The sequence below is a fragment of the Ornithorhynchus anatinus genome, chromosome 4 (genome assembly GCF_004115215.2).
Source record: "Ornithorhynchus anatinus isolate Pmale09 chromosome 4, mOrnAna1.pri.v4, whole genome shotgun sequence".
Lineage (NCBI taxonomy): Eukaryota > Metazoa > Chordata > Mammalia > Monotremata > Ornithorhynchidae > Ornithorhynchus > Ornithorhynchus anatinus.
Genome location: NC_041731.1, coordinates 82,065,850 through 82,080,141, shown reverse-complemented (window position 1 = coordinate 82,080,141; position 14,292 = coordinate 82,065,850). Strand labels below are relative to the sequence as shown.

At 49.3% G+C, this 14,292-nt stretch overlaps 2 protein-coding genes across 2 annotated transcripts in view; both read right to left on the bottom strand.

Annotated features, from left to right (window-relative positions):
- WDR47 (WD repeat domain 47) overlaps nucleotides 1–226 on the bottom strand; it is a 69,904-nt gene extending 69,678 nt beyond the window's left edge. Inside the window, exon 1 of the mRNA XM_029062899.1 lies at nucleotides 169–226. The gene's annotated coding sequence lies outside the window, so the exon portion shown is untranslated. The remainder of the gene's footprint in view (nucleotides 1–168) is intronic.
- Nucleotides 227–5,720: 5,494 nt separating this feature from the next.
- Nucleotides 5,721–14,292, bottom strand: TAF13 (TATA-box binding protein associated factor 13). Its single transcript, XM_029063407.2, has 4 exons — nucleotides 14,216–14,292; nucleotides 10,886–10,964; nucleotides 9,320–9,417; nucleotides 5,721–8,536 (listed from the first exon to the last, which is right to left on the bottom strand). The coding sequence occupies exons 1-4, from the start codon at nucleotides 14,240–14,242 to the stop codon at nucleotides 8,366–8,368; spliced, it is 375 nt and encodes a 124-aa protein (XP_028919240.1). The 5' UTR covers nucleotides 14,243–14,292; the 3' UTR covers nucleotides 5,721–8,365.

Below are 14,292 nucleotides of genomic sequence, written 5' to 3'. Positions count from 1 at the left end.
CAGCGCAGTGCCGTGCACGTAGTAAGCGCCCAACGATTAGGACTGAGGGAGAGAAGCCGGAGACAAAGGCTGGTGGGGCGCCCCCCCTTCCCTCCCCTCCCCTCCCCCCCCACTCCCCGTGCGGGGTGGGGGCGGCGGGGCCCCCGCCCCGCTCTTCCCGAGACTGACCTGCGGAGTCCCGGCTCCCGCCGCGGCTGCAGCCCGCACCGCACCGCACCGCCCCGCGCCGCCCCCGCCGCCGGCCGCCTCGCCCTCACTGCGCTCCCGCAGCGCGCCTGCGCCCGCCCCTCAGCCCCGCCCCGCCCCGCCCGCGCCAGCCCCCGCCCGCGCGCCGGCCCCCAGCCGCGCAACGGCCCCAGCGCGCGCGCCTCAGAGCCACGGCGCGTGCGCCCACCCCGGCCCGCGCGCGCCAGCCCCGACCCGAGCGCCTCAGAGCCACGGCGCGTGCGCCCACCCCGGCCCGCGCGCCTCAGAGCCAGCGCGCGTGCGCCCGCCGCGGTGCCCGCGCCAGTCCCCACCCGCTCGCCTCACGGCCCGCCCGCGCGCCTCAGAGCCAGCGCGCGTGCGCCCACCCCAGTCCGCGCGCCAGCCCCAGTGCCCGCGCCAGCCCCAGTGCCCGCGCCAGCCCCGACCCGCGCGCCTCAGAGCCAGCGCGCGCCCGCCCGCCCCAACCCGCGCGCCTCAGAGCCAGTGCGCGTGCGCCCACCCTAGTCCGCGCGCCAGCCCCGACCCGCGCGCCTCAGAGCCAGCGCGCGTGCGCCCCAGAGCCAGCGCGCGTGCGCCCGACCCGACGAGGGCCGCCGTAGCCGACGGGCCGGGGGCGTCCAAGCGGCTCCCTGAGGGGGAGGGAGCGGGGGAGCCGCCCACGGCCACGGGGGCCTCCCCGACGGGAGGGAAGCCGGAGGGGGAGAAGCAGCGTGGCTCAGTGGCAAGAGCCCGGGCTGGGGAGTCGGAGGTCAGGGGTTCGAATCCCGCCTCTGCCCCTTGTCAGCTGGGGGACTGTGGGCAAGTCACTTCACTTCTCTGGGCCTCAGCGACCTCATCTGTAAAATGGGGATGAAGACCGTGAGCCCCACGTGGGACAACCCGATGGCCTTGTATTCCCCCCAGCGCTTGGAACAGTGCTTGCAGCGTGGCTCTGTGGAAAGAGCCCGGGCTTGGGAGTCAGAGGTCCTGGGTTCGAATGCCGCTCTGCCCCTTGGCAGCTGACTGTGGGCAAGTCGCTTAACTTCTCTGTGCCTCAGTTACCTCATCTGTAAGATGGGGATGAAGACTGTGAGCCCCACGTGGGACAACCTGATTCCCCTGTGTCTACCCCAGTGCTTAGAACAGTGCTCTGCACATAGTAAGCGCTTAACAAATACCAACATTAGTAGTAGTAGTAGTAAGTGCTTAATACCAAAAAAATATAGACCAGTGCTGTGGGGAGGGGCAGGGGGTAGAGCAGAGGAAGGGAGGAGGGGTAATGGGGAGGGGAGGAGGAGCAGAGGAGGAGGAGTCATTCATTCATTCAATAGTATTTATTGAGCGCTTACTATGTGCAGAGCACTGTACTAAGCACTTGGAATGGACAAATTGGCAACAGATAGAGACAATCCCTGCCCATTGACGGGCTTACAGTCTAATCGGGGGAGACAGACAGACAAAAACAATAGCGATAAATAGAATCAGGATGATGTACATTTCATTAACAAAATAAATAGGGTAATGAAGATATATACAGTTGAGCGAATGAGCACAGTGCTGAGGGGAAGGGGGAAAAAGAGGGCTTAGCTGACGGGAGGTGAAGAGGGAGGTAGAGGGGGAGCAGAGGGAAAAGGGGGGGCTCAGCCTGGGAAGGCCTCTTGGAGGAGGTGAGCTCCCAGTAGGGCTTTGAAGAGGGGAAGATAATGAGTTTGGCGGAGGTGAGGAGGGAAGGCGTTCCGGGACAGCGGGAGGACGTGGCCCAGGGGTCGACGGCGGGATAGGCGAGAACGGGGGACGGTGAGGAGGTGGGCGGCGGAGGAGCGGGATTGGTGAAGAGCTGGCCGAGACACAATCAGCTCGATCACCGTCCCTGGCTCACAAGGGGCATACGGTCGAATAATCATCAACATGGTATCTGTGAAGCGCTCACTATGTGCCAGGCACTGTTGTAAGTGCTGGGGTGGAGCCAAGCACATCGCACGGGGTGGGGCGCTCCCAGTCTCCTCAATCCCCGTTTTACAGATGAGGTCACTGAGGCCCAGAGAAGTGACTTACCCCAGGTCACACAGCAGACGAGTGGCTAGAACCCACGACCTTCTGAGTCCCAGGCCCGTGCCCTCTCCACTATCCATTTTACAGATGAGGAAACGGACACAGAGAAGTTCGGGGACCTGCCCAAGATCACAGGACAGACAAGTGGCAGAGCTGAAATTTCCAACACCCGGGCCACCGATCGACTCCCTCAGCCTTCCCCCACCTGGGATTTTATTAGCGAAAGGCTAATAGTGCTCAGTGAATCCTGATGATGGAGGCTCCTGTCATAGTGATGTATGCTCCTCGGTCCTGTCCCAAAGTTTTCGGGGTGGAAAAACCTGCCCGAAGTAGTTGATTTCGATGCCAGTTTATGTGACACTGCTGACATTCTTCTCATCCTTGCCTCACTGGTGCAGTGAGTGCAACAAGAGAGCAGGTAGGGATGGACCACTGCAAAATGGATGCAAAAGTCTAATCTTCAAAATCTATATACTGCCTTAGTGACCTCAGCATCACGGCGATACTGTGTGGTAAAATCATAAACTGGCAGATAATCATCGTAGAATTTGTTAAGCTCTTACCGTGTGCCAGGCTGGAGCGTGAATCTAAGCAAGTCGGGTTGGATACAATCCCTGTCCCTCCTGGGGCTCACAGCCTCAATCCTCATTTTGCAGATGAGGTCACCGAGGCACAGAGAAGTGACGTGACCAGCCCAACGTCACACAGCAGACAAGTGGCGGAACCGGGATCAAAACCCACGACCTTCTGACTCCCATGCCCGGACTTTATCCACTCCGCCACGTGTTTGGCTGGGTAGCCCCTGTGATCTTCCATCTATTTTCAGGATTACTGCTGAGGTCAAGCGATCAATGAGTCTGTATTACATTTCACTGAACTTCACGGAAGAAGCATACTCCCTTGCTTAGGGGATCACGTCGATATAACTAAGATGCACTTACCAGCGGTCACCGACAATTGCCGAACGCTGACTTTTCACCAAACCCCCAAAGCTGGTTGCTCAAGGTAATAACAATAATAATGATGTTGGTGTTTAAGCGCTATGTGCAGAGCACTGTTCTAAGTGCTGGGGGAGATACAGGGTAATCAGGTTGTCCCATGTGAGGCTCACAGATAATCCCTATTTTGCAGGAGGTAACTGAGGCATTGAGAAGTTAAGGGACTTGCCCACAGTCACACAGCTGACAAGTGGCAGAGCCGGAATTCGAACCCATGACCTCTTGACTCCCAAGCCTGTGCTCTTTCCAATGAGCCATGCTGCCTCTTAGCAGAAGCAGAATAGCGGAAGATTTGTGGTTATGTGCACTTCGCCTCTCTAATCTCAACTGGATCATTTGCTTGAGGCCATTAATCCGGCCACCCATCCGTTTTCCACTTTACCAATTTCGAGGAAGTCCCTCTCTGGGGAGAGGGAGAACAGAGAAACCTCGAAACCGGTACTATGGAAGTTTGGAATGAAGAGAGAGAGGAAACCGGCCGAGAAAGCCGCGGCAACGCTAAGCGCTATGGCAAACGCTGGGGCAGATACAACACAATCAGATCAGACAAGAGGCCCTGTGGAGGAAGAGAAAGCAGACGGGAAGCAGGATGCAGCAGGGCCTAGTGGACAGAGCACAGGCCTGGCGGTCAGAAGGACCTGGGTTCTAATCCCCGGTCCCTACTCGCCTGCTATGGGACCTTGGGCAATCCCTTCACTGTGCCTCAGTTACCACATCTGTAAATGGGGACTGAAACGGCGAGCCCCACATCGGTCAGGGACTGTGTCCAAGCCGATTAACTTGTATCTACCCCATCGCTTAGTACAGTGCCTGGCACAGAGTAAGCATATTAATACCATAAAAAAAGAGGACGTGGATAGGTATATGTAAGTCCTGAAATAGTAAGGTATGTATCAATATGGACAGAAAAATGCCATGGGTGGTTGTACTTCCAATCGCAAGTGTACAATTGATAATAATAATGTTGATATTTGTTAAGCGCTTGCACTGGTCATCAGGTTGTCCCGCGTGGGGCTCACAGTCTTCATCTCCATTTTCCAGATGAGGTCACTGAGGCCCAGAGAAGTGAAGTGGCTTGCTCAAAGTCACACAGCTGACAAGTGGTGGGGCCGGGATTAGAACCCACCTCTGACTCCCTAACCCTTGCTTTTTCCACTGAGCCACGCTGCTTCTATTGATGCAAAAGTACTGAAGTGGTAGGTGGAGGGATTATAACTTGGAAGTAGAAGCAGTTAATGGAGGACAACATTTTGGAACTGTGATTCCGGAAGGCCTTTGAAGATAGTTAAGCGCTCAACCAATACCATCCTCTTTATTGTGATTATTCTTATTACATGGAGAGCTGTCATCTGGCAGATTTGAAAGGGGAGTTTTAGACTGGGGGTATGGAAGGAAAAGGATGTGAAGAAGGAGTATGCGGTGTGAGATGAGAATAAGCCTTAGCGATTAGGTTAATTGGAAAGAAGTGAAGAGGGGTATGTGGAAGAAGAGCGTGAATAAGCAAGAGGAAGAAAACGGAGTGTCTTATGGCCGTGGATCTGTACCCTTTGGGCACACGGTATTACCTCCTAATACCTCCTTCTCCTTATGCACATATCTCTAATTTACTTATACGTGTCTCCCCGTATGCGGTGTGAGACGAGAATAAGCCCTAGCGATTAGCTTAGTTGGAAAGAAATGAAGAGGGGTATGTGGAAGAAGAGCGTGAATAAGCAAGAGGAAGAAAACGGAGTGTCTTTATGGCCATGGATCTGTACCCTTTGGGCACACGGTACTACCTCCTTCTCCTCCTCCTTCTCCGTTGGCATTTATGCACATATCTCTAATTTATTTATGTATGTCTCCCCCTCTACACTGCTTATGGTGTAGAGGGGCAGGAAACAAACAGGAAACAATCTCTCTCCTTTCCTCTGTAGGCAAGAAACAATCTACCAATTATGTTGTATTGCACTCTCCCAAATGCTTAGGGACAGGGCTCTACACACAGTAAGCGCTTAATACATACCACTGATTGACTGATTGATCGATCAAATACAACGGTTACAAGTTTCTGGTTGACAGAGAAGAGGTAACCACTGAAGATTTTTTTGAGGCCCATGTATGAATTCATAACTACACAGGCAACCCGTCCATAGGCATTTGACAGGACTGTCTCCATCTGTTGCCGATTTGTACATTCCAAGCGCTTAGTACAGTGCTCTGCACATAGTAAGTGTTCAATAAATACTACTGAATGAAAGTGTGGAAGACATCTGTTTCAGCTCTTTCAGGTAACGCTGCCAAGTTCACCTACCTTTAAGCCATTCCTGGTCTTTCCCTCTGAAATACTGACAGAACGACTAAAGCCTATTTCAATTTAGCACAATGACATTTATTTAGAATAAATAACAGCAGAAGGCTAAGCACAAGATACCTTTTTGTTAAATACGATATCCAAGGTAAGACTTGGACAAACCTTGGACAATAAAGTACCGTGTTCACATATATAGGTAAAAATTCTCATTCAAAATCTTTTTTTATTACTCTGCTTTTACATTCCTTTGATCACATATTGACATTTGCATTTTTAAATCACTTGATGACTCTGATGCACCATCATAAAGGTAGAGCACTTCCTGAAGGTTAGATGGTCTGGGAAAAGTCAGTGAGGGGAATCCACACATCAATCCCACCACTCTTTTGGGAAGATAATAGTACTCTAATGCGATTTCTAGGCGACAGTCACATTGGGTCCAGAGATGGCAGCCCTGATCTGCTGTGTCACTTAACTTCTCCGTGCCTCAGTTTCCCCAACTCTAAAAACAGTCACTCAGACTGTGAGCCGTAAGTGGAAAAGGGACTACGTCCAGCCCGATTACCTTCTATTTACCCCAGCGCCTAGAACAATGCTTGACAGAGTAGGCCCTTAAATACCATTGCAAAACAAATGCAACTGTAGGGATTCTCTCCCAGCGCTTAGCACAGCGCTCCGCACACAGCAAGCGCTTATTGAACTTTATTACAACTGCTACCACTCAGGAGAGGTTCATCCTGCTCTGGCGCATTCCCAAATCCTGGAACCACAAGTGCCAGAGGTATCTGAGGTTCCAAACTCCTCTCTTCTTCTATCCACACTTGAATCACGACATCCAGGGGATAAGGAAAACTACCTCAGCACCAGCGTGGAATTTGTTCCACGCCTGATTTGAAGAGATGCTCGTTATCCACATGGGCACGCTGGGCAAGCTGAGTCACAGACACGAACACCGCTGAAAAGACAGACCCACCTCATAGGACAGAATACAGCCACTTACTGGTTCAGAACTTTTTAAGTTTATTCCAGCAAAATCCCCCAGAACAGGCCAGCTGACCGCTCAAAATAAGTTTGCAAACATGTAGGACTTCATAAAAAAAGATTTCCATGATCCCCTCAAATGTTATTTCACTTCTCAAAATGTATAAGCTATTAAGTGCAAAAAATTTTAGACACAGAATATACCCAAACCCACACAACTGTATATTCAGAAAAATAATAGCAGCACATACAGGTCAATGTTTCTACCCAAGTAAGCATTTTCACAACATCAAAATCAGAAAAGCCTTCCTAAAAACTTCTTGTATTGTACTCTCCCAAGAGCTTACTTACTATAGTGCTTTCCACTCAATAGGCACCACTGATCCCAACCACCAATTTTTCTACCACCGGGGACTAAATTACATCACCTTTAAGACTCAAAAACAGTGGTATGTGCTGAACGCTTACTATGTGCAGAGCACTGTACTAAGCGCTGAGGAGAGTACAATCAAAACTCCCTCTCAAGAACTCCTTTGTGCAAATGGCTTGCCTAAAATCCAGCATGCACAGACCCAAAACAAACTGTTGACAAACAAAAAACAGGGAAGGGTCCTTTGTTTTTTAGGCTTGCATACAAAATTTCACAACTGATTCAATTCTCATTAATTATAAGTCACTTCTAGAACTGAGGAAAGAAAATTAAGTAAAATCACTACAAGAGATGATTAGCCTTTTGGAACACTGACTTACTCATGTAATACAGGCATGGTCTATTGTAAAAAAAAAAATACATCCCTAAGCAGGTATTTTTCGGAGAGCTTGCAGACAGATTAAATAAAATTCCCTATTTTTGGGGGGACCCTGCAGATAGATTAAATTCTCTATTTTTCTGGGACCTTGAAGACAAATTAAATTCTCCAAAACCATAGACCGAAAAAGGGGGCTCAGACCACATAAACAACTGCAGCACAATCCCCAGGGCATAAATAATTCTCCAATTAGAAAGTCTTTATTGATTTGCAGTCAAAGATTGCCCTGGCACCTCTACTAAAATCATTATCAGCCCAAATCAGCCCTTGCTAGGGCAGCAATCTAGGAGTACTGTACCTCATTGTGGGCAAGGACTGTGTCTACCAATTCTGTTGTACTGAACTCTCCCAGACATTCTGCACAAAGTTTAACTGCTCAATAAATACCACTGACTGACTGAAACGTGAGATAACGGTGAGGAAAATCGAAGTGTGGGCTGCGGCTTGAACGCTAACCCAACGGAACATGAGAACAGGAGGAGATCTCCAGGCGTAAGCGGGGGGAACCAAACGAAGAACTAGCCAACGGGCATATTGAAAAAATGAATTTGGAGAATGCTTGGGGCAACTTAAAAATACCTAGGGTTGTTTATTAGAAAGGAGAAAGAGAGACCATTGCAAAGAAAAAGTTATCCTTAGTGCATTCCCAGGGGGCCAGCATACAGAGGAGCGGTGAACAAATACACGTGACTACTAAAAATTCTCACTCAAGTCTGAAGTCACCATCCAGAAGCAAAACACAACAGCACCAAAACAGAATGCTGAAGCGTAGGTCAGAGAAAATGCGCTACCCTAACGTTGTTAAAACATCCGTAAACCTTTCATGTCTAGGAAATAAAGGACAATTAAGGACCCCAAAAGCCCATCTGAAATTTAGAAAGTCAGAATAAAGCCTGAAAATTTGAGTTTACGATCCACTTTCCTTTTATACTGCTATAGCTCTGTGTCTGTCTGGCTACTTTGTTTCGGGGCCACGCATTCTTAGCCAAATGGAAAGTATACATACACACGATGGCTCTAAGGCTGTTCAACAAATTACAAAAATGTCAAGATCCATAATTGGCTTCATCGAAAGCTTTCCTGGCTCGTTTGAGTTCTTCATTCATAGTAAGCAAGTCTTTAACCCGGGCAAACTTCCTTGGGTCCTTACGGATTAAGAAGACGATATCTTCAACCTGCACCCGACCTTGTCGTCCAATCGACATCGCTTTGTGCGTCTGTTACGAGGAAACGCGATAAGATCAGTTAGCTGGAAAATATTCCAAATAGGCCTTTCCCCTGCGATCCCTAAACAATTCCATCTCCCTTTCTCAATAAAAGTAGGAGGAATTAAAAGGAGGGAACCCATCTCATTCCTATGCACCAACTCCTTGCCGCAACACTCGATCGGCCCCCTCTCCCCTGCTACAACCCAGCCTGCACATTTCACTCCATTGATCGCCTCGCCGTTTCGCTCCAGTCTCTCTTGCTCGCGCCCTCCTGCTTGGACCTCCCTCCCTCTTCATATCCAGGAGACCACCACTATTCCCGTCTTACTAAAATCCTACTAAAAATCACATCTCCTCCAGAAAGCCTTCCCTCATTAACCTCTCCTCTCCCCACCGTTCTCCCTCCCTATTTCTCCCTCCCTTCTTTATTGTCATAGCACTTGGGTCTTTAATCCTACTTAAAGGTCTTTAATCCTTACTTAAAGCACTTAGGTGCTTTCCCACCACTTACATCCAGATCTTTTTATCCATTTGCAACCCCTGCTTGTAATTTAATAGCTGTCTCCACAGCTAGACTGTAAACTCTCTGACGACAGGAATCACACCTTCCATCTCTAGTTTCTCCCAAGTGCCTAGTACAGCGTGCTGCACACACGAAGCACTCAAATATCACCGACAATATTTTCAAATAGGACACTGCGAGTGTTAGTTTAAACAAAGTTCAATCCCCAGTGTTAGTTTAAACAAAGTTCAATCCCCAACTGAGTACTATAAACACTTGAGAAATCTTACCATTTCAGTGATAAACTCTATTACAAGATCTTCAAGAATATCAACCGATTCCGTGTAAGGGTTCTGGTCATCTCCAAATCCATACATCATACACCTCACTGCGGGGGGGTAAAAAAAATTGCACTTGAACAGATCCTGCTTTGTCCCCTAAATTCTTCAAACTGGAGTTCGAGATTGGAAAAGTACAAAACAGCAATAGAGACCATCCCTGCCCACAGTGAGCTCAGTCTAGAGGGTGGGGGGGAGATGGACATCAATACAAGTAAGCAGACATCATCTGCTCTGTGACCTGCGGCAGGTCACTTCACTTCTCTGTGCCTCAGTTCCCTCATCTGTAAAATGGTGATTAAGACTGGGAGCCGTTTGTGGGCCAGAGACTGTGTCCAACCTGATTATCTTTTATGTAGCCCTGCACTTAGAACAATATCTGGCAGATAATGATGATTATATTTGTTAAGCGCCTATGTGCCAAGCACTGTTCTAAGCGCTGGGGGGAGACACGAGGTAATCAGGTCGTCCCACGTGGGGCTCACTGTCTTAACTCCCATTTTACAGATGAGGGAACAGGCACAGAAAAGTTAACTCACTCATTCAATTGTATTTATTGAGCGGTTACTATGTGCAGAGCACTTAGCACATAGTGTACTAAGAGTACTAAGCACTGAGTACAGTTGGGCAACTGACTTGCCCCAAGTCACACAGCTGATGAGTGACGGAGTTGGGATTAGAACCCATAACCTCTGACTCCCAAACCCGTGCTCCTTCCACTGAGCCACAATGCTTCTAGAGAGCTCACCTCCTCCGGGAGGCCTTCCCAGACTGAGCCCTCCCTTTCCCTCTGCTCCTCCTCCCCATTCCTCCTTCTCCTGCCCTCTGCTCTTTCCCCTTCCCCTCCCCACAGCACTTGTGTCTCTGTGTATATATTATTTATTACCCTATTTTATTAATGAGGTGTATACATCTATGATTCTATTTACCTTGATGGTACTGACACTGGACTACTTGTTTAGCTGCCCATCTCCCCTTTTTAGACTGTGAGCCCGTTGCGGGGCAGGGATGGTCTCTATCTGTTGCGGAATTATAATAATAATGTGGGTATTTGTTAAGCGCTTACTATGTACCAAGCACTGTTCTAAGCACTGGGGAGATACAAGGTGATCAGGCTGTCCCTCTTGGGGCTCACAGGCTTCATCCCCATTTTACAGATGAGGTAACTGAGGCCCAGAAGTGAAGTGACTTGCCGACAGTCACACAGTTGACAAGTGGCGGAGCAGGGATTCGAACCCACGACCTCTGATTCCCAAGCCCGGTCTTTCCACTGAGCCACGTTGCTTCTCTTTAGACTGTGAGCCCATCATTGGTCAGGGACTGTATCTGTTGCCGAATTGTCCATTCCAAGCACTTAGTCCGGTGCTCTGCACATAGGCGCTCAATAAATACGACTGAATGAACATACATGCTTCTCGCATAGAGTTAAGCACTAAAGAAATATCATGATTATTACGACAGGCCTCAATGCGTCCTGCAGAGTCAACGAGGGAACTGTGCCGCGTCCCTGAAGCTTACGTTCTTTGGAGAAAAGCCTTTTCCTCTTCCCCTGCCCTCCGTCTGCTCCCCCTCCGGCTTCTTCGTTGTCTTCTTCAAACTGGAATGCCCAGGGGGGAGAAAAGAAGAGGCAGTTGTTTGCATCGCTCAAAGGTACTTACTGAACGCTTACTGCGTGCAGAGCCCTCAGCTAAGCACTGGGGAGAGTCGAATCGAAGAGAATTGGGCGACGGGTTTCCTGCCCGCACGGAGTTTACCGGGTAGAGGCCGGATCTTGGAGGTGTGCAAAATTCCCGAGGAAATTCCCACCAGCCCAGGGCCGGGCAGGGATGGGAGAGGAGCCACTGCCTCGAACAACAGCGTGGCTCAGTGGCAAGAGCCCGGGCTTTGGAGTCAGAGGTTGTGGGTTCTAATCCTGGCTCCGCCAACCGTCAGCTGTGTGACTTTGGGCAAGTCGCTTCACTTCTCTGGACCTCAATTCCCTCAGCTGTAAACTGGGGATGAAGACTGGGAGCCCCACGGGGGACAACCTGATCACATTGTACCTACCCCACCCCAGCGCTTAGAACAGTGCTCTGCACATAGTAAGCGCTTAATAAATACCAACATTACTTTTCCCAGCACTCAGAAGAGTGCTCAGCACATAGTAAACGCTTAAATGCCACTATTATTACTTTTCCCAGCATTTAGAACAGTGCTCGGCACAGAGTAAGCGCTTAACAAATAGCGGCATCATAATATTTACCAGCGCTTAGAATGGTAATAATAATGTTGGTATGTGTTAAGTGCTTACTATGTGCAGAGCACTGTTCTAAGCACTGGGGTAGATACAGGGTAATCAGGTTGTCCCACGTGAGGCTCACAGTCTTCATCCCCATTTTACAGATGAGGGAACTGAGGCCCAGAGAAGTGAAGTGACTTGCCCACAGTCACACAGCTGACAAGTGGCCGAGCCAGAATTCGAACCCATGACCTGAGACTCCTAAGCCCAGGTTCTTTCCACTGAGCCACATTCCTTCTGTAAGCCATGCTGCTTCTGTACTGTGTGTTGAACGGTGCTCAACACATAGTAAGCACTTAGTAAATACCACCATTATTATTTTTCCCAGCGCTTAGAAGAGTGCTTGGTACATAGTGAGCACTTAAATACCAACATCATTATTTTTCCCAACGCTTAGAATTGTCCATTCCAAGCGCTTAGCACATAGCGCTGAATGAACGGTGCTCGGCACATAGTAAGCACTTAACAAATGCCAACATTATTACTTTTCCCAGTGCTTAGAAGAGTGCACGGCACATAGTAAGTGCTTAAATACCCACATTATTACTTTTCCCAACATTTAGAGCAGTGCTTGGCACATAGTAAGCGCTTAACACATACCAAAATCATTATCTTTGCCAGCGTGTAGAGTGGTGCTTGACACATAGTAATAATAATGTTGGTCTTTGTTAAGCGCTTACTATGTGCAGAGCACCGTTCTAAGCGCTGGGGTAGATACAGGGGAATGAGGTTGTCCCACGTGAGGCTCACAGTGTTCAACCCCATTTTACAGATGAGGGAACTGAGGCCCAGTGAAGTGACTTGCCCCAAGTCACACAGTTGACAAGCGGCAGAGCCAGGATTCAAACCCATGACCTCTGACTCCCAAGCCCGGGCTCTTGCCACTGAGCCATGCCGCTTCCCCTAAGCACTGAACAAATACCAACATCATTACTTTTCCCAGCGCTTAGAAGAGTGCTCAGCACAGAGTAAGCGCTTAACAAATGCCACCATTATTATTTTTCCCAGCCCTTAGACAAGTGCTCTGCACATAGTAAACGCTTAACAAATACCAACATTATTGCTTTTCCCAGCGCTTAGAAAAGTGCTAGGTACATAGTAAACGCTTAACAAATGCCACCACGATTGTTTCTCCCAGTGCTTAGAACAGTGCTCGGCACAGAGTAAGCGCTTAACAAATTCCACCGTTATTTTTCCCAGCGCTTAGCAGAGTGCTCTGCACATAGTAAATGCTGAACATTTTCCCTCTGCTCCTCCACCTCTCCCTTCCCATCCCCACAGCACTGTACTCGTCCGCTCAACTGTATATATTTCCATTACCCTGTTTATTTTGTTAATGAATTGTACATCGCCTTGATTCTATTTAGTTGCCATTGTTTTTACGAGATGTTCTTCCCCTTGACGCTGTTTAGTGCCATCGTTCTTGTCTGTCCGTCTCCCCCGATTAGACTGTAAGCCCGTCAAACGGCAGGGACTGTCTCTACCCGTTGCCGACTTGTTCATCCCAAGCGCTTAGTACAGTGCTCTGCACATAGTAAGCGCTCAATAAATACTATTGAATGAATGAATGAACAAATACCACCATTATTATTTTTCCCAGCGCTCAGAAGAGTGTTTGGCACAGAATAAGCGCTTAACGAATACCAACATCATTATTTTCCCCAACGCTTAGAATTCTACATTCCGAGCGCTTACTCTATGCAGAGCACTGTACTAAGCGCTTGGAATGTACAATTTTAAGTGTTGGGAAAAAGAATGATGTGCTGTGCACAGGGTGAGCGCTCGATAAATACTACTGAATGAATGACCGGTGCTCGGCAGAGAGTAGGCGCTCAACAAATACCATTCATTCAATAGCATTTATTGAGCGCTTCCTTTACGGGCTTACACTCTTATCGGGGGAGACGGACAGACAAGAACAATAGCAATAAATAGAGAAGCAGCGTGGCTCGGTGGAAAGAGCACGGGTTTGGGAGTCAGAGGTTGTGGGTTCGAATCCCGGCTCTGCCACTTGTCAGCTGTGTGACTGTGGGCAAGTCACTTCACTTCTCGGTGCCTCAGTTACCTCATCTGTAAAATGGGGGATGAAGACTGTGAGCCCTACGTGGGACCAACCTGATTACCCTGTTTCTACCCCAGCGCTTAGAACAGTGCTTTGCACGTAGTAAGTGCTTAACAAATCCCATAGTTATTATTATTAAAGGGGAAGAACATCTCATTAAAACAATAGCAAATAAATACCACCGTCATTGTTTCTCTTAGCGCTTAGAAGAGGGCTTGGCACAGAGTAAGCGCTTAATAACTGCCACCATTATTATTTTTCCTAGCGCTCAGAAGAGGGCTTGGCACAGAGTAAGCGCTTAATAATTGCCTCCAGCATTGTTTCTCCCAGCGCTTAGACGCGAGTGCTCAGCACAGAGTAAGCGCTGAACAATTGCCACCGTTATTGTTTCTCCCAGCGCTTAGAAGGGTGCTCGGCACAGAGTGGGCGCTCAACAAATACCACCATCATCATCACTGCTATTCTTGCTGTCCCGGGGCAGTGAGCGCGGCGGCGCCGATGACCTCACCGTGGGATCCTCCTCCTCGTCCGCCATCCCGCCCGCCCGGCCGCCTGCCCGGCCGCCTGCCTGGCTTCCCGCCCGCC

Bases quoted from the DNA above. Each gene is read 5' to 3' on its own strand.
- TAF13 (XM_029063407.2), bottom strand. From the start codon at position 14,242: ATGGCGGACGAGGAGGAGGATCCCACG. The intron at 9,418-10,885 runs GTAAGCTTCAGG...ACCCCCCCGCAG, and splicing joins AAGGCTTTTCTCCAAAGAAC to TGAGGTGTATGATGTATGGA. The intron at 8,537-9,319 runs GTAAGATTTCTC...TCCTCGTAACAG, and splicing joins TAGAGTTTATCACTGAAATG to ACGCACAAAGCGATGTCGAT.